This window comes from Vigna unguiculata, chromosome 9 (assembly GCF_004118075.2).
Source record: "Vigna unguiculata cultivar IT97K-499-35 chromosome 9, ASM411807v1, whole genome shotgun sequence".
Lineage (NCBI taxonomy): Eukaryota > Viridiplantae > Streptophyta > Magnoliopsida > Fabales > Fabaceae > Vigna > Vigna unguiculata.
The window spans coordinates 28,814,238-28,839,775 of record NC_040287.1 but is presented as its reverse complement, the minus strand read 5'-3'; the positions used below and the strand labels follow the sequence as shown (position 1 = coordinate 28,839,775).

At 32.9% G+C, this 25,538-nt stretch overlaps 1 protein-coding gene across 1 annotated transcript; it reads left to right on the top strand.

Annotated features, from left to right (window-relative positions):
* The first annotated feature begins 7,343 nt into the window (after positions 1-7,343).
* On the top strand, positions 7,344-9,626 carry LOC114163631 (protein NRT1/ PTR FAMILY 5.1-like). The gene is made up of 4 exons (XM_028047934.1): positions 7,344-7,449; positions 7,568-7,785; positions 8,117-8,670; positions 8,768-9,626. Exons 1-4 carry the CDS (start codon positions 7,344-7,346, stop codon positions 9,624-9,626), a joined length of 1,737 nt encoding a protein of 578 aa, XP_027903735.1.
* The last annotated feature ends 15,912 nt before the right edge of the window (positions 9,627-25,538 follow it).

Here is a 25,538-nt window from a genome sequence, read left to right as displayed (position 1 = left end):
ATATCTTACATACTGCTGGATAAATATTTGCCCTGTACTGTGCTCGTATCCATCTAGTATTCATTATGCGGATACTTGCATATTTTTTTAATATCCATAAATATCCATGGGTACCGCATGCATTTACAAACAAATAAAAATAAATATTTAACAACATATTTTAATCGCAAATTCAAATAAAATATAATACATAACATTAATAAATTTTAAACAAAGTCCAAATAACCCATTGAAATAGTGTTGAATGACAGTTTACAAATAAATGAATTTTTTTAAACTAATTGATAAAAAAAACTCATTCAAAATAAATATGTTAATATTTTAATCAATTTTTTTATATATTTTTTAATTTAAATTAGAGTATAGCGAGTATGGGTGTCCATTTACAATATCCATTTCTTACTCGTTGCAAGTTTTATCCGAGGATATCCGCAGATACGAATTTTTTTGACATCCCTAATTTTTAGTGACCAATTTCCTTTGGTAGCCAAAATCATGATAGCAAATTTTAAAGGCCAATTTAGTGACCAATTATAATTTTTTATTCATAATAGTGACTATTTTAGTAACCAATAATTTCTTTACTTTGTGAATTGGTATCAAAGTTGGTCACTGTTGACTCAACTAGTCACTCGACATAATTTGAATCAATTCGACCTCAACCAATTTGAATCAATTAAGCCCAAGTTAACTCAACTCAACCTTCAACAAGGGTAGATTGGTTAAATGTTGTGTTTACGCCATCCTAACTCGACCTTTAGTCTGAGTTGGCCTGACTTCAACATTGGTCGGGGCCGAGTTAGCTTAGAACCATCTTGTCTAGACCTTAGCCCTAATAAACTCGGTTCGAACTTTGGCCCGAGTTGACAGACTTGACCTTCGGTCTGACTCTGATCGATGTTCGACCTATGGCTAATTTGGCTTATCCTTAGGCTCGGGTGAGCTCGGCTTGCCCTTTGGCTCGAATGAGCTCGACTAGACCTTCAGCTTGAACTAAGGCATCTCGACCTTCTGTCAAAGTCAACTCGATTTTTTGGACCTGTAGACTTTTTTATTTCTAAGCAACGAACAATTCCACAACTTGGAATTTCAATTTTCTTCGTTTTTGAGTAAATTTCAAATTTTTCAAATAAATAAATTACTCTCTTAAATTGTCTTATCGAAACACACCCTTTATTTGTTATTTTACTTTTTCAATACCCACACATTGATAAAAGCGCGTGCGCGCGCGCGCACACACACACACACATATATATATATATATATATATATATATATATATATATATATATATATATATATATATATATATATATATATATATATATATATTTTGGTAATTGACATAATAACCATTTGTCCTAAAATGTAATTATACCATTCTAAGCTAACACTATATGATAAAGTAAAATATAACTATTGAATTTTGGGTTGTAGCTAAGTTTTTTGAAAGTGCAATGTTGCTTATGTGTTGACACGCGGAGTTACTTAACTCATTTGTTCAACTTCAACTCAATTGATAAACTAAATGAAAATAAGTAAAAAGGGGATTTCAAATAAGAGATGGACAACTTGAATTTTTTGGCTTTTACGTATAATTAAATAATTTTTAATACATATCGTTAAATTGGGCATGTTTATACCTTTGGGACTCAAAGCAAGAAACTGACCGTGAATAATCTAAACTTTTGTAACAAGACATTAGGTTTAACACCAATGAATCATATTTAATACTCTAATAATCCTTGAAGTGATTGCTACAAATATCTTAGACTCCTTTTCTCCAAAGTTTGCTGAATCATGATGATAAGTCTTCTTCTATATAAAAAAATATATCATAAATAACTATAAAGAGGCATAACATTAATCTGGTAAGTAAAAGCTGAACCTTAACTCTACGTTCGACCACTGAAAACATGACTTTATCTAGAACATGCATCATTAAAAAACATAGTGACTCAGATAACTCTTTTCCTTTGAAAAAGGTAGCTTTATGCCGTTCATAGTCGAAGATGTCGAATACCATCAATACAAGTAACACAAAATTTCAAACAAACAAATGATGGAATCTGTGGAGTGTTTGAGATTTCAAAGCCAATAACTCGACAACATAAATCAATTAGCCAAAACCAATGAGTAAGATCTACACATTAAATCATATATTTAAATAAAAATATATTAAAACACAGTGACCCACTTAGAAGAAGCCAGGTCCCACAAAGGGACGAGCTCAAACAATTTGATTATAACGAAATGCACATAATCTAGTCAGAATTTGTTAGGTAAAGAGAATGCATTTTTGTTTTACTTTATTAATTTTGTGTTGCTTTAAATGATAAAATCTGTAATGGAAAAAGAAAGAACACAGGGTTGGGATGATGGTGTTGATAGTGGGAAGACTCTACTTGGTGGGATACAATTGAGGATCATATATTATTTTTTTTTGTGTGTCTTGAATGGGACATGTAAAGAACATCTTTTTCCTTTTCATTTATTATTCTTCAGGTATTTCTTGTCATGTATGGACATGTGGGCTCATCATTGCTTTCAATGTTTTCTAAATTCCAATTAATACAAACTTGAAATTTGAAACTTCATACATGCATATGGCAAACCATTAAATGACAAAATATTTTGTGTTCTTCTGTTTCCTTCCAATATGTTTGTTTATGAAGTAATATAATAATCTCTCCCATGTGACCTCTAGTAACCACGTTTTGTGGCTACAAGGATGAATGGAAGTGACCAACGTTGACTAATTAACCCATTAATTTTGTTTTCATTACTACTTTACTGTGAAAAACTGTTAATGCTGACAACCATGGCTTTTGAGATACTTTTCCACATGCAATTGAACTTCACCAGACGCACTTCTAAATCGTGCGCTTGTCTTTTTTATCATTTACTTTGGAAATGGAGGAGTTAGACACTTGTTTCTTAAGAAAAATAAAAATGAAGGATTGATGTAGTGATTACGCGTGATCAAATGATTGATTCAGTAGAAAATCCTATATTCAAAATACTTTTAGATGAATACAAAAATTTGTCAAAAATTTGTCAAAGTAATAACAAGGTCATATAAAGTATTTTACACCACTTTTATTCCAAAATCTTAAAATAATAGTGTTATGAGTCTTTATTTTTATACAATGTTTAACTTTGTCTATTCAGTTCAATACAAGACTTTTAATTCACAATTAAACTATTTTCAACCATTACAATGTTATGAATGAATAAGTCTATCATCAAATTAGAAAGGAATGTTGTGAGTTAAACAACAAACAAGCCTCGTTCGAATGATTCAGAGGTGAGTGAATAAGTCTGTTTGGCATTAGATTAAGTTATCAATAGATCAGAGCTTTTACCACATGGTGTAACCTTTAATATGAAAAGAGTAACCAAAAATTCAAAAAGTTTAGTTCCTGAAGAAAGGGCACATATATGAATTTGTTTTACTATTTTTTTTTGTTAAATTAATCATTTGATACTAATTTTAACATTCATTTATAAATTAGTCCTAGAATGAATCTTATCCTTCAAATAATGGAAGTATTTTCTTAAAGAAATCTTTTCTAGAATGAATCTTAGTCCTAGAATTTGTTTTAAATTTTCGAAAAAAGTTAAGTTTTTTTTTTCTAAGTCTTTTAGGATAGCCAAGATCCTTTTCTCAATTTCTTCTCTCTTGTTCGCCAAGGTCTTGGTAGCATCTCCGAGGCACTAGAAGAATTAAAAGTAAAACTAAACTTAATTTTGGATTCTTCTTTCAAGGAAGGTTCTTTGGAAAAATCCCAATAAGAAATCACTCTCATTGTTTGATATTGAACGAAAAAGAGATAGCAAAATAGTATCTCACGAAGAAGAAAGAACATCCTTGTATTCTACTATTCGAATATTGTTATATGAACTTCATTTTCTTCTCTCTCCTTAGTTAAGGTTTTGGTGGTCGGATGATTTATATCATTCTATCATTTATCTTGCACTTCACAAATTTTTTAATTACTGACAGATTTTTTCGATAAAATTAATTTTATTGATAAATTCAAATTTGTTGATGAATTTTATCAATGAATTTTATAATTTAAATTATCGACGAAATTTTTTGTTTGCTAAATTTGTTAATAAATTAGAATTTGTATTAATGCCATATATTTCTATCAGTAACGTATATGACGGCCCGTTCTATCATTGAATTTGGTTTTTAAAGAACGAGCTTTGGTGGTGTTTGATTTTGAGACCAACATTTAGAGGTACTTTAGTGGTGTTTGTTTGGTAGAAAATTTGATAGATGCAATATTGTCTGTGAGATGAGACCATTATGTTTCTCAATGCAATAGAGGCGAATGGGTTCAAATTATAAAAGACTTTCGGATAAAAATCTATCATAATAAACAAAGTTTCAAATTCATTAATTTTGAAAGCATTTTTTTTTAATGCATTATGGATTGAATGTTCCGGAAGGTATTTACAGATCCAAAAATGTGTTTTGAATCACCTAATCCAGAATATAAAATAATTTTCAAATTGAGTGTTCTGAAATGCATTTCCAAATCCGAAAATACCTTTCACATTGAATTATATTGTTATATTACAGATTGGATATTTTGGAATGCATTTATGGATCTAAAAATACCTTTCATAACACTTAATTCGAGATACATTTTTTTGTACATTTCAGATTGAGTGTTTTAGAAGATATTTTTGGGTCCAAAAATATATTTTGAAACATTCAATAAAAAAAAAAATAGTTGAAGGGATTTTTATTATAATTTTAATGGAGGTAGTTTGGTGATTACATGTTTTATAGGGGCCTAGGAAGCAAAATGTGGGATGTAGAAGAAACATCTTAGAATTTGTTATTTGTTGGGTTGTTTGATCCATTAATCTCTGGTCTCACACTCAAGATATATTTGTCTCAGCATCACGGGATGTGTTGGAAGTTCTACATCAACTAAAGATTAGCACAATTTAGAGTACATAAGTAGGTGCAAACCTCACTCTACAAGCCGATTTTGTAAGATTAACTTAGGTTTTAAGTTCACTTTTGAATAACAACTTTTAACTTATGTGCACTATTACTAAAATTGCAGTTTATTTTTACTATCTTTATTCCTATTGCACCCAATAGTCTCATATCACTTAATTTAATTGAAAGATTTTCTCTTTATAAATACGAAAAATATTCCTCTAACAAAGGGGACGATTTGGGTTGACCTTAGTAAACTTAATTTCACTAAAAGGTTAGTAGAGTCCTCTATATTTTTGTTTTTCGGTGAGACACGTCCATATTTTCGCTGATATAGTCTCATACGTAGAACAAGGATTATTTTTAATTACCTTGAGTCATAAGGAGCTATAAGATTGGCCTAGCTAGTGGTAAAAGTTGGAAGGGAATGTGAGAGAGATCGTTGATTCATCTCTTCCAACTATCATTGGAGAGATATAAGATTGGTTTCAAAGGTTTAGAAGAAAAGGTAAGAAAGGGTATAACTTCAACACCCTTCACTAACAAAACTAACAACTAACCTCGAGCCATAATACTATGCATTGGTAGAGAATTTGGTTAATAGAACGACAAATCACCCTTAGACTATAGAAAACAACCATTTTAATTTTCGAACATGGAAACAAAGTCGGAGCATTTAGAATTTGTTGGCTCTCAATGTAATTCTCTTTTATTTAAAGACAACTTCTATTCATAGTTGTAATAAGATATTCTTTCTTCTATTTTTAAGGGAATGTTTCTTTCTTATATATCTTCATAAGTTGTCCTACAAAGTATGGTGGTAGGAGTGAACAGAGACTCCGTATATATAGTGACAGATACATCTATATTCCAAGTAATATTCGTTAGATATATTGGTTTTTGAGGTCATCAGTCTTTGGTTATAGACTAAAAAGTCTTAATAATCTAGAATATACCATCCCTTAACCTCGAGTGCATGGTTTAAACGACAAAACTAAAATGATCGTTTTTATTATATTCTTTCATACACATACATCTATCGAACTCAAATGCAAGGTTTAAGCAACAAGACTAACTATTTGTTCAATATTTTGTAAGACAAATACATCAGCATATATAGTTCAGAAGGTATGCTTTTCAACTTTTTGAAAAATGAAAAGTTCCCATTTATAAATTGCATCCAAAAGACAAGTATTTATTCTACATTTTCTTCATGTATGGAATCCATCACTATTTTTATTGATTAGCTAGCTGTCAATGAATGGAGAGAATATCATTGACAAATTCTGTAGCTGGACTGTATGGACTAATAGGATTTTGAACCCTATCAAACTATGAGCGCAATCTCTTCGACAGTATAGCCAATATCATGTTCAGCTTGCTATAAACTTGCAATGAGTGGCTAAGAAAACAATTAAAAGGTTATTCTTTGTCATGGTCAAAGAATTTTTTGTTCATATTGCCATGAACATTCATTTCAAGTGATTGCATAATGACTTTCACAAACTTTATCTATCTATCAGAAGAATAAGTCGAGTGTTCACTATTCCAGATCAGAAAGGATCTTCAATGTACATGAATGCAGATTTTGACCAGTTTAACAATCACTCACTCCATCCACAGATTCATTATCTTTTCAGTTTTGTTCTTTAGCTGTGATTCACTATAATGAATATGTTAACATGTTTGCTTTTGGTATAATATCCGTGATGAACCTTTCCAGAAGATTCACAAGAAAAATACAACACTATTGAGATTTGAATATAATTTATAAATTTAATAGATTTTCGAGAACTCAATATTTTCACCTTAGGTGTTGAACAAAGATTTCTTCAACGTGGTAGCTTCTATACTACAGCATTGCACTAAAACATGAAATGGGAATTGGCAATGTGGTATATACATTACATTACATTACATAATAATGTATGTACAGAACCTGTCCTATAGAACTTAATGAAGAATTTATTACATCGTATTAACAGTACGACGAGGTAACGAAATGATAATAATTTACTAAATATTTATATACAGAAATTCCCACTAGAAATATTAGTAATAAATTAAATTAATCAGGGTGTCCATGAGGAACCTGAAAAGTCATATACGCCATCGAATTTTAGAGTTTGGGCTTGTAGCTGGCCCATCCTCTGGGTAGCCAGCCACCTTTGCAATTCCAAATCTTCCACGTTGAATTTTAAAATAAAATGCGCATATTTAGAAGAGAAAGATAAATAAAATAAGATTTTATTGTGTGCCCATCGGTGGTTCCATAGAATTACATTAATTGTAATATTATTATTTTTTGTTTAAGTATTGTTATTCGTATATTTAGTGAAAACTTGGTTTTCCTTCTTCCTCTATCGTTGTATCTTGTGGCATGGAAGAGAAAGAAGGTCACACATTAGATGGCACAGTGAATCTTAATGGAGGCCCTGTGCTTTCTTCTACAACTGGGAAATGGAAAGCTTGCGTTTTCATTCTTGGTAAATAATTACTACTTCTGAGCATGGTTGTAATGGAAAGTTATGATGACACCCATAAAATCTTAAGATTTTTCCTTTGTATTGAATATTGATAGTTGAATTTTGAACATGAATACAGCAAACCAATTATTTGAAAGATTTGCATACTTTGGGGTGGGTGCGAATTTGGTGATTTATATGACATCAGAGCTGCACAAAGACATGGTATCAGCAGTAACAAGTGTGAATAACTGGTCAGGCACAGCATGGATGACTCCACTACTTGGTGCTTACATAGCAGATTCTTATGTGGGCCGATTTTGGACCATCACTTTTGCGTTGCTCATATATGCCACAGTGAGTTCTCATATGCTTTATTTCCTCATTATTATCTCTTATACAAATTATTTTAAGACTTAAATATGTTAGTTCTGTTAAGGTTTTCTTCTCTAAAAGAAATTCTGAAATCATTGTTTTAACCTGATGTCGTATTTTTCGGTTGTTTTGATAATATATTAGAAGTGGATTTTAAGTCTAATTCATAAAATTAACTTGTAAGATGAGATTTACACCTCATTTATATATTATGAAATTGTTTTATCTTTGTCATATGTAAAACTTTTACAAATATAAAAAAAAAGTATCCCTGATTTTACGAAATAATAGTGATTAGAGGCAACGTGAACAGGGAATGGGGCTGCTGGTTCTCACAACAACGCTGGAGTGCTTTAAGCCAACGTGCAGAAATGAAATTTGCAAAGCATCGACGACGCAACTAGCACTGTTCTACGTATCAATATACACCATAGCCTTAGGCAGTGGAATACTGAAGCCAAACTTATCAACTTTTGGTGCAGATCAATTTGATGACTTCAGACAAAACGAAAAAGTGCTTAAAGTTTCATTCTTCAACTGGTGGTTTTTTAACACTGCATGCGGCACCTTAGCTGCAACACTGTTTCTGGTGTACATTCAAGAGAGATTTGGATGGGGATTGGGGTATGGTGTATCAGCAATTGGTTTTCTACTGGGCGCTGTTACCTTCTTTTCGGGCCTCCCAATGTATAGGCACAAACCTAGACACAGTAAGAGCCATGCAAAGGAGTTTTTTAGAGTCCCCATAGTTGCTTTCAGAAACAGAAACCTTCATCTTCCTAGTAACCCTTCTGAACTGCATGAGTTCGCCTTGGAACACTACATTGCAGCTGGAAGACGACAGATTTATCACACTCCTCGTTTCAGGTTCGCTAATCACTACTCTCAACTTTTCCTTTTACTTGTTTTAGTATATGGGTTTAAGTATAAAAATGAATATATGTATATCAAAATCTGTGTTAAGGTTCTTAGACAAGGCTGCAATAAAATCAAGCAGAACAAGATATGAGTCAAATGCTCCATGCACAGTGACTCATGTAGAGACGAACAAGGCAGTCTTAGGGATGATTGGGATATGGCTACTGACCATAATTCCAGGCAACTTCTGGGCAGTGGAAGTGACAATGTTTGTGAAGCAAGGAACAACAATGGATAGAAAGCTTGGGCGAAACTTCGAAATACCAGCAGCATCCCTATGGGGTTTTGTAGTGGTGACCATTCTGATTTGTCTCCCCATTTACGACTGTTGCTTTGTACCATTCATGCGCAGAAGAAGCGGCCATCACAGAGGCCTCAAAATGCTTCACAGAGTTGCCATAGGATTTTCCATCCAAGTCTTGGCCGCAGCAGTGATGTATGTTGTAGAACTTGCAAGAATGGACGTGATAAGAGAGAAACACATAACTACTGGAGCAGAAGTAGTTCCTATGAGCATTTTCTGGCTCGTGCCTCAACATGTTCTACTCGGTCTTGCAAACACTTTCATTATGGGTGGATTGCTAGAATTCTTCTATGATGAATCCCCAGAAGAAATGAAAGTCCTTGGCACAGCCTTCTACACCAGCACTGTAGCTGCTGGCAAATACAGCAATAGTCTTGTGGTATCAGTGATCGATAAATTTTCGAGGAAGATCAGTGGTAATGGTAAGAGCTGGTTAGGCAACAACTTGAATGATAGCCACCTGGATTACTATTATGCTATTCTTGTTGTGATATCTGCTCTTAATCTTGGGATCTTTCTGTGGGTGCAAAGGAGGTACATTTACAAGAAAGAAAACGAAACTCCGGTGAATGGCATTGAGATTTTGAAAGAAGAGACATAATCACGTGTAGGAAAAGCTTCAACCTTATATATATTACCACTTCATACGTTCAAGTATCAAATCTGGCGCGCAAACAATGGAAATCCAGTTGTTGAATTCTGTTATACTATAATTCATTTGCTGTTTAGTAATAACACATTTTGCAATAGTATATACTGAAATTTATGAACAACTACTATAGTAGATGTGTGGCAGGAAAAGACAATGTTTCGGACATATTTAGAAAATGGGTGAAACTGTTGGGTAGTGATTGAAAGCACGACTTTAAAAATGAAAAAATCGTCTAATATTTCTTTACAACTTTCAAAGAAATCATAGTTATATATACGAATTTCAATTCCTTTTAACAAAAGTTGTGAATCCTTTTGTGACTGACACGCGTATAAAATTCCAACAATGTAAAATTCAATGCAATGAATCGTTGAACAGAAAAGAAAACAATCTTCAACAGAGCAACATAACTCCTCACTCCTCATCTTGACAATTGCATCAGAATGGAAACAGATCCAGCACCTGATTTAGAGGTACAGAAGAAATTAGGTAGAATAACAAAAGAATTTAGAGAGACAACGATGAGAATATTGCAGAGGAAGCATACCATACGCATAGCTCCCCTCCCCTCAGGCCACATAATCTCTTAGAAATACATTATCTCTCCTCCATCTCATGCTTTTCTTGGGCCTCTGTACACCTGGATCTTTTGTAACAATTTTGCCCTCAACATCCAGTTCAGCATCGATGCTAATGTCATTACTTTTACACGTTACAGTGACTTTTTTTTTTGTTTTTTTGTTTTTTTGACAGAAATCATCTTGAAAGTAACATTTATATTTTTTTTTTCTTTTTACTTTAAAAATGTTCTGGTCACTGACTTGTTGAACTATATAATTTGATTTTTTTTCTTAAGAAACTATAAATAATAAAATAATATTATTTGTATTAAACTTTTGTATATCTGAAAAGAAGGTAGAGGAGAAGTATAAAAAGAAAATTTAGAGAAATGATGATTTTTATAAAATGAACTTTGTTATACAAAACCTATTTATAGTTTCAACCTTTTATTACTAAATGTTGGGAATAGTCCAAGTGTGAGTCAAAAAGTCCCACATTGGATAGAAAAGACAAAGTTAAACACTATATAAGAATAAAGACCCATAACAACATTGCCTTAAGGTTTTGGTGTAAAAGTGGTGTCTAAGGTCTTATATGTGTAAGACTAATGTTATATAACCATATAGAACCACAATCTCTCAATGACCATAACTATACCATGATTATAACCATGACCATAACCATAACATATGAAACATAACCCATCAGTGGTATCAGAGCCGATGGTTCAGAGTGACTGACCGCATAACCATAACCAAAGGGGTCACTCATACACACCTGAAGGGAAATATACCATATGAAAAAAAAAAAAACAAGGGACTCACCCTTGAGGGGAGATGTTGGGAATAGTCCAAGTGTGAGTCAAAAAGTCCCACATTGGATAGAAAAGACAAAGTTAAACACTATATAAGAATAAAGACCCATAACAACATTGCCTTAAGGTTTTGGTGTAAAAGTGGTGTCTAAGGTCTTATATGTGTAAGACTAATGTTATATAACCATATAGAACCACAATCTCTCAATGACCATAACTATGCCATGACCATGACTATAAACCATATATGAAAAAATATAACCTATCACTAAAATACTCTAGTATTATCTTTTTAAAACTACATCCATTTACAAACCATTTTTTTAGGTTCTCACACTATTGATTTTCTATGTATATAAATCGACGTGAAACACTTTTGTAGATAACTTTTTGTTAATAAAAATATTTGTAAAAGAAACATTGTGAATTTTTTCAAAGGAATGTGAAAACTTTAATAGTGTATATGTAACAAATTAAGCGAATAATTCATTAGCTGAATTTGAATTTTTTTCTAAATAAAATGAGTTGTTTGGATGAAAAAAAATTAAAAGATAATTGAAATTTAATAAGCTTAAAAGGAGTTTCAAACAATTAAAGCAATAAAATTTGGAATTCAATAATAAAAGAAGGAGATTGAAATCTCACCGTTAGTCACTCTTTATACACATTATACACACATGTGTATTGAAAAATAATAGTTAAATATTATTTAAATTTTTAAATTTGACTAATATTTTTTAAAATAAAATTTTATCTTAAAACAGAAATTCTATCACTCATCTAATAAATAAGAAAATTGAAATATAAGATATTCAAATTACCTTATCCAAACAAAATATTTTAAAATAATTCCAAATAATTCAAATATCATATATTTTAATTTTTTAAAATTATTAAGATCTCTCGTCCAAACACTTTATGAATAAACGTGCAGAAGATGTTTCCTGCATAATTCAAATTTTGGAGGTACCTTTCATTCAAATTAAAATTTGTTGGATTTAAAAACGGTTTTAGTAAATTTACCTTATCTTTTAAATGAAGTAATTAACAAATCACATAAAATTATATTGTGGACAATGCATTTGCGTAACACATTGGTAAACACGAACTCTACATTAGAATGTCGAAGTGAGTCAATTTGTTTCACCTAAGTTGATTTACCATAGGTTGAGTTAAAATTTATTCAGCTCAATCTAACCCAATTTTTGTGTGAATCAGACATCTTGTAATTGAGCTCGACCCATCATAAATTGGCGAGTTAATGGATTGACTCACTTAAAGATATTTTGTTCTTCTAATTTATTTTATATATTTATTGTGGTACATACATAGTGAATTGACTTGATTCATTTTATTTAAAGAACTACAATTGAAGTGTTCACCTATTTTGTTAAACATTTATAGAGATAGTTAAGTTGTCAACTATGTGTCTAAAAAGTCCAACCTAGTCAAACCCATTTTGTCCTCGCTATTTAAGGTAGCTAGATAGAGATCCTTTAGGTCATAAGAGAGAGGTTTATTTTTGCAGCCCTAATAGAAAAAAAAATGTAGGCATAAAGTTCTTTATTTTCACTGTTGGGATTATCAATTTGAGATCTGATGTTAGAGAAATCAATCTCGCATGGTTGCTCTAATTTGAGTTTCTCTTTCTTTCTTCTTTATATTTAAGAGCATTATTGCTTTGATGTATTGGCTAGTTATAGGAACTTTTTTGTGCTTTTGATTTGACTCTCTTATACTTATAATTTTGTTCTTAATGGAGCTCCATTTTTTTGGCTTGTGCCAATGATTTTTACTTCTCATATTGAGAGGATTTCCTACATTAAAAATATTAATGTTCTCTTTTGTGATTATTGTTGTCATTTTATTTTGTTGTTACTCTTTATAGATTCTTACAAGTTAGGAAAAATTATTTTGAGGCATACTTTGATATTATGTTGATCTTTTTATTGTTTCCCATCAAAGATAGTAGTTGAAAATTAAATGTTCAACCTTAGTAACTTAAAAAATAAATTAATTAAATATTCAAACTATTTAAACATTATTAAACAATATTTTAATATTTAAAAAATTAAATTGTCAACCTATGTAGTTATAAATATTATATAATTATAATAAAAAACTTATAAAGATGATAAAAAATTAATAAAAAGTTATTGTCAGCGAATTATGAGTCAATTATTTTTTAACCCACTTCAAACTTGTTTAATCAATGAATTAATTTCGATTTAATTCATATTTTAAAAAATATATTTTTTTTATCAAACTCAAGTCATGATAAAATAAGTGGGTTGACTTCCAAAAATATTGTAATATCTTTAATGTATATGTATAAAAAGGTAAAAGCCTTGAGAATGTATTTTGGGTGAAAATTTTGGTTTGCCATAGTGCAATGTGATTTTGAATGTATAGTGATGTGGTAGCTAGTAAATTATTGAATTGTTTATAGATATGTAAAGTTATTGAGGTGAGATTTGGGAAAGTATTGAATACTACTACTTGAGTCCATTACAATGTTCTAATCCCTCTAATAAAGAAGAGTGGCTACGGCAACAACAAAGTGGTTAATAATTGAATCAGTTCTAGAAAAAGGCAATAACTTTGTTTTGACTTAAGAGGTTTTTATAAGATGAGCAATGTAGCAAGGCATCTTTATGCTTTAAGATGCAGCGTGATCATTGTGAATTTTCACACTTTCTAAGTTCCAACATACCAATGTGAACCCAATCAATTGGGTGAGATGCTACTTTGAACATCACCACCAATTAGGTGAAAACAGATGAGTATGTACACAATTATGTATCTTCATCAAATTCCAACCTCATATCTTATTTAAACAACTAACTTTAATCTTATTACAGCCAGGTATACATCAAAATTTCATAGTTTATAAGTACAATGTTTTAAATCTATGTTCCCTCCCCAAAGTAATGTCCAATTTACGAAAGGAATTAAAATGAAACAGAATTCATATTTTTAATACGAAAATTCTTGAGAAAAGCATCACCAAGTATTCGCACATAATTAAAAATGTGTTCTGCACTTTATTCTTGATTCGGTCCTTACCTGCCAAAGGTACCTAAAAAATAATTAATAAATTATATTTCTTTGAAATTTAGTCTAATAACTAGTGCTTAGTAGTTAACGAGTTAATAGTACAATCAAAATTTAAATAACTAAAACCCTTTTGTAAAAAAAAAAAACAGTAAGTGACAAACTTATATAATTTTAACATTTCAACGTATTAATTTTTGGGTTAAATATGTTTTTGGTCCCTTAACCTTAGTGAAAATTAGAATTAGTCTCTCTCAGAAATAGGGACCCAATTTAGTCATTTAACTTTATAAATTAGAAATTTGTTAAGTTTATTTGACGTTTTAAACGTATTTCAAAACAATTTCTTAACTAATATTAAAGCGAAAATGTGTCAAGTCGAATAAATCATTCAAATACTCTCATGAAATACGTTTAAAATATTAAATAAACTTTAAAAAAATATTAAAAAGACTAAATTGAAATATTTTTAAAATTAAAAGATTAAATTAAACCAAAATCTAAAAAAATAACTAAATTTAATTTTTAACAAAAAATAAGGGACAAAAATATATTTAATTCTTAATGTTTTTTAAGAATAACCGGTAAAAGATTCCCAACAAATACCATCAAACTTTTTCTGTAATTTTCTGACAACATGTTACACGAGAAAGGTTCAACTCCAGTGTACAACTACTTATCATAAATTAAGTTCATTAGTCAATGTCAATTAGTTTATTAATCGTGATGATTGTCACCGATAAATTTTTATATGAATCATATTTCTGTCGGTGTTTTGAGTATGTATGTATGTATTTTTTTTAATTTTGTAATATTAATAACTGACAAATTATTAATTATAATATGAAGTTGGTATTTTATGTTAATCTTGTATATGTAAAAGAAAGTATTTTAATATATGATAAGAACAATTAAATAAGTTAATCTGTCGTTTAAATGTTTATTTGAAATTAAATTTATAGTTTACGTTCAATATGTTAAATATTAAATAATTCTTTTTCAGATTAAAAAATTATTCCTGTGACTTTTAATGATTGAAAGACTTACTAAATATTAAAAGACTAGAAGGTCAAATTAATATCGATTAAATATTTGCATTATGAAATTAATGAATTACAGAATCGTCCATGCATATTATATCTTATTATGCTACTTGTAATAATTAATAATAAATTAGGTGAAAATATTAAAGTTATGAAACATTTAAAAGAATCTACCTACGTGTTTTAATATATATATATATATATATATATATATATATATATATATATATATATATATATATATATATATATATATATATATATATATAACATCCCATTTAAATAATAACATAATTAAATGAAATCTTACACCAGATAATATAAAGAGCCAAGTTGCAGAGTATAAAGTCACTCCTTACAGTTATCCAAGGTACTTAAAAAGAAATACTAAAGCTCACTACAAAGCCTACAACCCAAAAGGAGTAAGAGATAGCCAGTATTCGAAATAAAGCCTTAAGGGTAATACAATACACGAGCCTTAGCCCTAAAGAAAAGCCTAAATAAAACATGAAGTCCAGCCCAAGTAGACTATGCAGCGGAATCATCTCTTCCCTGTTGACCTCGAGTACCTCTTGCATCTGCTCCCATCAATAAATTGATGATCATCGCAAAGGTAGAAGAACAACATACAAGGCAATCAAACAAGCAAGGGTAAGCTAGAGCCAAAAAGATTTTATCATGCAATAAGATATACTTTCACAGTCCAATATGCATACATTATCCAAGCATGTTATGACCTTCCAATCAATACACTAAGACTCGACTCGACTCATCCGGATACATATAACCTGGTCGGATTCAGCGGATGCTTGCACTTGTGGGGATACCTCTGCTCATCCCCGAGCTGCTCATCCCCGAGCTATGTGTTACAAGTGTTACAATGAATCAATCCCCCACACACAAGGTTAGCCCTTAATGAGTTTCAGGCCTCCTACTACTCTCACCACAAGAGTCAGTCCGCTTTAAGTGAGACTAACTGACTCCTTAGAGTCTCAGGATGCAATCCTTACCTTGAATCCTTACCAAATTATATAGATGGGACACCACCATGGACACCCACTAACAGGGGCCATGGAATTACGTCCCGACCACTAAAGCACGACCCTGAAATCTCACCTAAAGATTCCAAGGAATTACGTACTGACCACATGCTATACATGTTCAAACAAACAGTAATATTTATCATGCTTATAAATCTCATGCCAACCTTTATAATCCATCATCATACATGTTCCATGTTGAATCCATTCCAAATCATCCTTCCCAATTCATGAATATAGAAGTGTAATTCATACCGACACCATGCCACTTTGATTACCAACCATCTCATACAAGTCAATGCCAAGGTCATGTTAAACTTATCAATCATAGACCATAAACCATTCTACTCATACCTATTCGCCCAATTCATGCTTTTAAAAGCAATTGAATCAATCCACAAGTTCAAGTTAAAGTAAGGAATTAAAAAAGGAATTAAAATTCTGTAGCAATTCTCGCTTAAGCTAGACTGATCTCGCTTAAGCTAGACTGGTCTCGCTTAAGCTAGAAATTCTCGCTTAAGCGAGACTAATCTCGCTTAAGCTAAAATCCCTCGCTTAAGCTAAACTGACAACTTTTTAATGGTTTCAACATGTAAAAACACAAAATCCCAAACAGCAAAAATTTAAGAAAACACAAGCACGTTGTATAAAACGTTGGCATCATATTTCATGCTTTAAAAGAGTAAACAAATCAAGTCAATCTCGCTCAAGCTAAGGAGCTCTCGCTCAGGCAACAGGGTCTCTCGCTCAAGCGAAAAACTTTCGCTTAAGCGAGATTGAAAACAGAGAGTACTTCGAGTTCTCGCTCAAGCTAGCCCATCTCGCTCAAGCGAGAGGCCTTCGCTCAGGCGAGCACTCGAAACTAAAAGGGGGCGAGTTAGTGCCATTCTCGCTTAGGCGAGAGCTCCTCGCTTAGGCGAGAGCTTCCCGTTTGGGCGAGAAACAGCTCGCTTAGGCGAGCATAGCAGCTCACGCATGCAAAGCCAAAAATTCATCCAGAAACAATACACCGATTATTTTCACATCATCAAAAGCACATCAAATTATCAAGAGCACCCAACAGAAACAAAAAAGACATATTATTTATAAAAGCATGAAAAATCCTAGCTTCCCTCACCTGGACAGATGCTAGTGGAAAGCACAGGCACCTACGACAACGAACCCAACAGCTTCAGGAGCATACTCAAGAGGTGGAGCAAAGAATGAGGTTGAGCTGACTTGAATCTGAATGAGCTTCGAGCCCTAGTAGAGCACTAATTGAGGGGAAAAGAGGAGTAAGATGGCTGATTTTGCAAAGTGGACAGAACATGAGAGGGTTAGGCTGGTTTATGGGTTTTGGGATGCCCTATGGGCCAGCCTTAGGCCCAACTGACTAAGAGAGACCCTTAAGTTTTAGGACAAAATTAAAGTGGGTCTTACAAAATATATATATATATATATATATATATATATATATATATATATATATATATATAATTTTTATAAAAAGTGTTATGGTAGCGAAAAAACATAAAACATAGTTATTTTAAAAACTTTTGGTTAAATCATTCTCTTCGTTTCTATTAGAAAAATCTCAAGTAGTTTACATTCTTTTTCATCTCAATTAAGTCTCTATTTTAGAAAATTTGTTGCAATTAGGTTATTTCTATTTGTAGTATACTAACCGCGTTAACTTTATGTCATGTGTCAGCACATGATTTTATTTATTTATTTATTATTTATTTTAAATATTTTTTTTTTTAAAAAATTGTCACATGTCAAGCTGACGTTGTGCGATGTGGCAGAGGTAGTGTGATGTGGCAATAGCAGTGCCACGTGTCACTATTGATGTGAAAAGTCTCAATATAGTCCTTGAATTTGTTGTTTTGTCTCAATTTGGTCCCAATTTTTAAAAATTGAATCAATTTAATTCCTATACCAAATTTAATTTTTATCTAAATTTTACAATGATATTTTTATTATAATTGATACTTTTAACAAAATTAAGTTTATTTAAATATATATTTTGCATTGAACTTTATTTAAATTTTGTTTTAAATATTTATAGATCTGTTGTAACGTCCCATTTAATTAATAAACCAAATTAAAAGGAATGTTACGAGAAGATAACATAAAAGCGCAGTCTGGAAGTCTTAAACTCGACTCCATACAATCCATGGCACACCACGGTGCCCAAGAGAAAACTAGAAGATAAGATAACCAAGGTACATAAATATAAAGGCGAACAATCACGTGGGTCGCAGCCCTAGATAAACTCATACGAAAATATAAACTAGTCCACGCGGACTTTGCAGCAGAATCTCCATCCCCCTGTTGCCTACAAGTGTTCCTCGCATCTGCTCACACCAACAAGTTGATGATCATCGCAAAAGAGAGTACCACACAGCAGATCACACAACAAAGAAAGTAGGGTAAGCTAGAGCACAAAAATCATTTCGTCAATGGAGTCAGATACATATTCACAGTCCATCGCACATACATCACACAAGCATGTTACGACCATCCAAACAATACACTACGACTCGACTCGACTCATCCGGATACGTATAACTTGGTCGGATTCAGCGGACACTTGCACTTGTGGTGGATACCTCTGCTCACCCCCGAGCTGCTCACCCCCGAGCTATGTGTTACAAGTGTTATAATGGATCAATATTCCCTCACCACAAGGTTAGTCCTTAGTGAATTTCGGGCCTCCTGTTACTCTCACCACAGGAGTCAGTCCGCTCTAGGTGAGACTAACTGACCCCTTAGAGTGTCAGGATGTGACCTTACCTTGAATCCTTACCTAGTCATACAGATGGGGCACCACCATGGGCACCCACTAACAGGGGCCATGGAATTACGTCCCGACCACTGAAGCGCGACCCTGAAAGTCTCACCTAGAGACCTCAAGGTATTACGCACTAACATAGACAAAACATGATAATATAGTCAAATAGTATACGTCATGCAGTTATACATTCATTATGTCAACCTTCCGAACCAAAACCTTTCATGTTTCCAATTCCAACTCAATCCAACTCATCATAACCGATCCATGCACATCGAATTTCAACCCATCTCGTTATCATGCCTCGTTAATAATAACCACCTCATTTATTTCACATGCCAAGTCCATACCAAACCCGTCATCTACAATTCATGAATCATGCCAAGCATACATAATATTCCATTATATACATGTTTCTCATCATAACATTCATTTCCAAACCAATACTAATCATTCAAGAACAAACCAGCATCCAAACAGCACACTGCCTCGCCCAGCCCCTCGCTCAGGCTGGAAGGTCTCGCTCAGGCGAGATGAGCTCGCTCAGGCGAGACGAGCTCGCTCAGGCGAGCCCCACTTCGCCTAGGCGACGGCTCGAAGAACATCCAGAAACCAACACGGGATCTCGCTTAGGTGAGACCCCTCTCGCCTGGGCGAGACGCTCGCTCGCTCAAAAATATTGAACGGGTCGCCTGGGCGACCTCTCGCGTAAAAGGGGTTGGGCGAGCCCCTGCTCATCTCGCCTAGGCGAGACTGGCTCGCTTGGGCGAGATATGCAGGTCTCGCCACTGTTTTCCTGCAACAGTGACACCCACCACTCCAAACAACAGACTTATGCATTCCAAACCAACATAGCATCATACCAACCACACAAAAACGGAAACGACAGCCAAACAACATAGAACAACCGAATATAAGAGAAGGGCCTTAGCTTCCCTACCTGGAAATGGGTTTGTACGGGACTTCAACACTGAATCAAGGAGCACAGCAGCTCCAGAACCCGACTCGCAAACTAGAACAGCGGGTTAAACGTGTTAATACAGAGTTTCCCACTGTGGCTACGAAACTATACTAGACAGAGGCGATAAGGTGTAAGAGTACTTACGTGAGCAGAACAATGGCCAAGCTAAACGTGAATCTGAAGAACGTTGGAACCCTAGCATAAGTAAAAGGCGGTTACGGCTTAAGGCAAGGACAATAGTTTTCTGAAAATGGGAAGAATGTTAGGTTTAGGACAAACCTAGTGACTTTATCTGTTGGGCCGACCTTAAGCCCACTTACAAGGGCAGCCCACAAACTTTAGGGCAGAAAGTTTTTAGCCAATTTTTAATGGGCCTTACATCTGTAATTTATAGATAAATGTTTGAATTGTTTAAAAAATAACAACTTTATAAATTCAAATATAAAATTTTAAAACAATTTTATAAAAATGTAAAATAAATATATTTATTTAAAATTTTACAATTCAATTTATAAAGTTGTTATTTTTAAATCAACTCTAACATTTGTCTATAAATTATAAATGTATAAATATTTGAAGCAATATTTAAATAAAGTTCAATGTGAAATAAAAACTTAATCTTGTTAGAAATATCATTGTGATATTTATATAAAGGTTAAATTTTGTCTCAATTTGAATACGAATGAAATTGCATCAGTTTTACAAAAATTAGAATCAAATTGAAACAAAATAACAAGTACATGGATTAAATTGAGAATTTTCACATTCAAAAGTGACATGTTGCCACTGCTACATCACACTGCCTCTGTCACGTGACACACGTGACAATTTTTATTTAAAAAAAAACTAAAAAATTAAAAAATAAAATAAAATAAACCACTTGCTGACACGTGACATATAATTATCTTTGTTAATGTACTACTAACGGAAAAAACCTAATTGTACCGAATTTTCCAATTAGGAACCTAACTGAGACAAAAAAGAAGAAAACCTATTTGAGATTTCTCTACAAAGTTGAGACCAATAAAATAATTTAACCTAAACTTTTTCTATTTCTTTTAAAGATATTTTAAATGATGAAAAAAAAATCACAATAAAATGATATATGTTTTTTTCTGTTAGTTCGATTCAACAAATTTATAATACTATGCCTAATTTCCTTTTTTAAATTTCAAAATTTACTTTAATTTAAATGCAAGTATTCTTTATAGCCATTTCCAACTAATCATCTAAGTATTTATTCTTTAATGTCTTCCAAATACATTAAAAGGTATTATAAAATAATACACTTCGACTTTATGGATAATACTTTTATATATATCGGCAGATCTTGGACAAAATATTTAGGGTGCCAAATTATATTTTTTTATATATAAATTATTATTATTTTAATTAAATAAAAAAATTCATTTCCTTAATTTAAACTATTTTCATACAGTAGTTTACATATATTTTGATTTCTAATCTTTCTAATTCATTGAATTCACATATGATGAGTATTCCAATTCAAGGTTATTCATTATATGCAACATAATTTGTAATGTAACCCAAAATACATTTATAAAATTTTACAAACTTTATTGTATGTAGCGAAAAACACAAAATTCCTAAATTTTATAATTTAAAGGTTATATTAATTTGGGGAGAAATATAATTAAGGTTCATGCCAATTTCATAAAAGAATCTCAAATTCATAATTACGATTCATACTAATATAGGAAAAACTTAAATTGGAAAGAGAGAATCATAAATTTAACACATATAAATCATAATAGAGTACTAATCTTGATTCATGAGAGATATTGTGATAATGCGTTTTCGGTATCACTGTTCTCCAATCTTCGTAACTCGAATTATCTTTTTACCTTTTTTTTTTCTGATTATCATACTTTCTTGATGAATTATTAAAAAAAAACTTATGGTTAGAGACAAAATTATAATCTATTTTGTAACCAACGTCCATAAAATTAGTTTTTATTTTATTTTTTAAACAATAAAGATATATATATATATATAATGATGAAAAATTATTTTAAATTTATTATAAATAATATAATAATATATAAATGTAATTTAAAAATATATAAAATATATAAAAATTAAAGTTAAAATTTTAGGGGGAGTCACGACCCCCTGTGTCATGGTGAGGTTCTGCCATAAGATTTCTTATTCATAAATAATGGTTATCATGTAACTTGTGAGTAGAGTTTCAATTTGATCCGCCTTACAAGACTTGGTATTGACCCATATGGGGATTGGGTCAAAAAAATTTACAAGATTAAAAGGTTCTCCACAGAAAAATGACTAATTTAATGTTGATTGTCTCAATTTGGTTCACCGCTTATGTTGATTTATGTTATAAGTTTCTTTACTTTTCTTGGTAATTTACTTTTTTTCAATTTACTTTGGTGTTCTTGCTATTTTATTTCAATTTCTTTATCACCATATCTATCTTTTTCAGTTTCACCACTTTTACACTTCATCCGTTGTTAGTGCATTTCCATTTTCATCTTTATCAAAAAAACCAAAATAGAAAAAGAAAAGATATATATATATATATATATATATATATATATATATATATATATATATATATATATATATAAATTGGTTATACACGAGATTCTCATTGAAATACGTAACATCTTTGTCGGATATTACTAATTTTAATGAAATAATATAGAATAAATAATAAGATTGCATTAATTTAAACTGTCTTTCTCAAAACGCGGGAAAAATTAAACATTTATTAAACTCGTATATAATTTCCATTACTCATTACAAGTTCATAAACCAATTTAAATATTGTTTACAAAAAAACATAAAAGAAAATCCTCAAATAAAAGCCTTCCCAATATAGCCCATCTCCAACTCTATGCCTCACCAGCACCACCTGCAACATCATTTGCTCACGTATAATGAATTACACGATCATCGTCAAACACAAGTAGATAGGGCGAGCTAACATATAAAAATATATATGATTACAAATTAATGTACACACACACACACACTCATCAGAGAACACTATCCTCTGATTCCATAAACCATGGTCACCACCATGTTTATCCAATTCTACGTCTTTGAAATGATAACCTTAAGATATTCTATGCTAGCACCACCAAAAAGCCACAACTTATAGAACACGTGAGGGAAATCATGCTACGGACCAGACTCCGTAATGCTAGGTGGAGTTCTCAATACGAACCACAATTCGTACTCTCGACACAAGATTAACACATCATTGGCCACAACCTGTGATTGCTCAATGGAGTGGAGACCCTCCGTACGAGCCACAACTCGCACACTCACACCGGTAACACACCATTCCGAGCCACAACTCAAGGAATGTCTAATGTTCATCCTCCATCCCGAGCCACAACTTAAGGGATGCGCCATTCCGAGCCACAACTCAAGGAATGTCACATGTTTACCCTCTATCCCGAGCCACAACTCAAGGGATACCATTCAGAGCCACAACTTAAGGAATGCTCTAGCAAAGTCCATCCTTAAGGTATCACCCAAAGCCTTGTAGACCACGCATATCCAAAGCACACAAGCCACATGTCGTGTAAAACTCTAACTCTCTTTTTGCACATAAAACCACTATTTCAAGCACACCATACAAATACTTGACCATGGACCCAGGATACACATGCTTCCACAAACCTGCCTGCTTGTGGTGCCGCCTCTACGAACCTTCCCGCTCATAGTCCAACTCTACGGACCTCTTCGCCCCTAGTTCAACACACGTGATCCAACAACTACGAACCTCCTCGCTCGTAGTAACCCTCAAGTGTAAGCACAAAATATACGAACCTCCCCGCTCATGGCACAATCAAGTATCTCCTGGTTCAAGCTCAACATCACAAACACGCAAAACACAAGCCAACATAACATATTGCTCTTCGCGGTACCACTTGGCTTTGCCTAAACGTTGCCAAGCGACATCTCAGCGTAGATTGCCTAGCGGAACTCTCTCGTCGCCAAGCGCCAGATAGATTCCAGAGCCATTGTTTAAAGGCTATCACTTGGCGGGTTTGCACCTCACCGCCAAGCGCCACTCGCTTCAGGGACATCCCTGGTACTTCTATCACCTAGCGGCATTCCCTGCACCGCTAGGCGCTATACCAGTAATGTGCCAGCTACTGGTTTAGCACCCAAAAAAAAATTTATATCCTCAAACAGTCCATGCATAAGTCTAGTTTACTATTTTACAAGTCTATATTTAGCAACTTAACTCAAGATTACACTCCAACATATTATATAGTTCAATAATATAAATTCACAGTCTCACAACCATGTACTCCCATGCCAACACTTAAATGAAACCAAAATCATCATGTTCTCGTACTTGCCCAAACCCATCATGATCATGCAACACTTGGTTATAGTGATATCATCAATAGTGGTCTTTTTCACACGCTTATAACATCATACATTCAGACTAACATATATAGATTTATATATTCAACATGGCTTAGCAAGTGCTACCAAAAACATATTCATCAATCACGCATATATATATATATATATATATATATATATATATATATATATATATATATATATATATATACATTCACCAATCAAGGCCATACTGTAACATCCCTAAAGAATATTCTTAAATAACTAATTAAAATAGAAAATTGAATCTCAAAAGTCGCAATATTATTATTCCGAAATGCGAGAAAATTTAAAATGTGAAAACACGCGCCAAAATTTATAAAACATAAATAACTAGAGTATTACAAGTTCCAAAATTCTTATTCATAATTGAAAACATAACAAACTATAGTAAAAATATCCTAGCTCTAATCCCCAAGCGCTAGCCCTCATTCCGTCGACTCAGCATCCTCAACATCAGCTGTATCAACATCTGCTCCCGTGTAACGAATCACACGATCATCGCCATACACAAACAGAAAGGGTGAGCTGATAAAATAAAAATCACATATATAATACACAAGATAAGTCATACATCCATCTCATTCAATCTACTTAGTTCTTGGCCAAGACCTTAACCCCAAGACTTCCAGTCTTCAAATCACACAAATGGTTAGCCTTGGACTCGGGAATATGATGCTCACACGAACCTACTCGCTCGTGGTCCTGCCTCTACGAACCTCTCCGCTCGTAGTCCTACTCTACGAACCTCCCCACTCGTAGTCCTGCTCTATGGACCTACCCGCCCGTAGTCCAACACATGTGATCCACCAGCCACGTACCTCCCCGCACACAGCATCTCTCAAGCGTGAGCACGGAACATACGAACCTACCTCGCTCGTATCCCCATGCGAGAGTATCTGGATATGAACTTCCACGCTCATACCATCACATGTTAACCACCATCCATGAACCTCCCCGCTCATGGCACAACATCTCCCGATCCAAGCATAACATCATTGTCACTAAAAAGCAACACACATAAGTCATAATCTGCAGCACAATCGCCTGGCGTAGCCCCAAGCGCCGCCAGGCAAAATCAGTTCAGACCGCCTAGCGGTTCAAGCCCCATCGCCAGGCGTCAGGTCCACGAACAGCTATACTGCTTCTCCGCTACCGCCTGGCGGGTCCATTCCTACCGTTAGACGCCCATCGTTGCAGAACCCTCC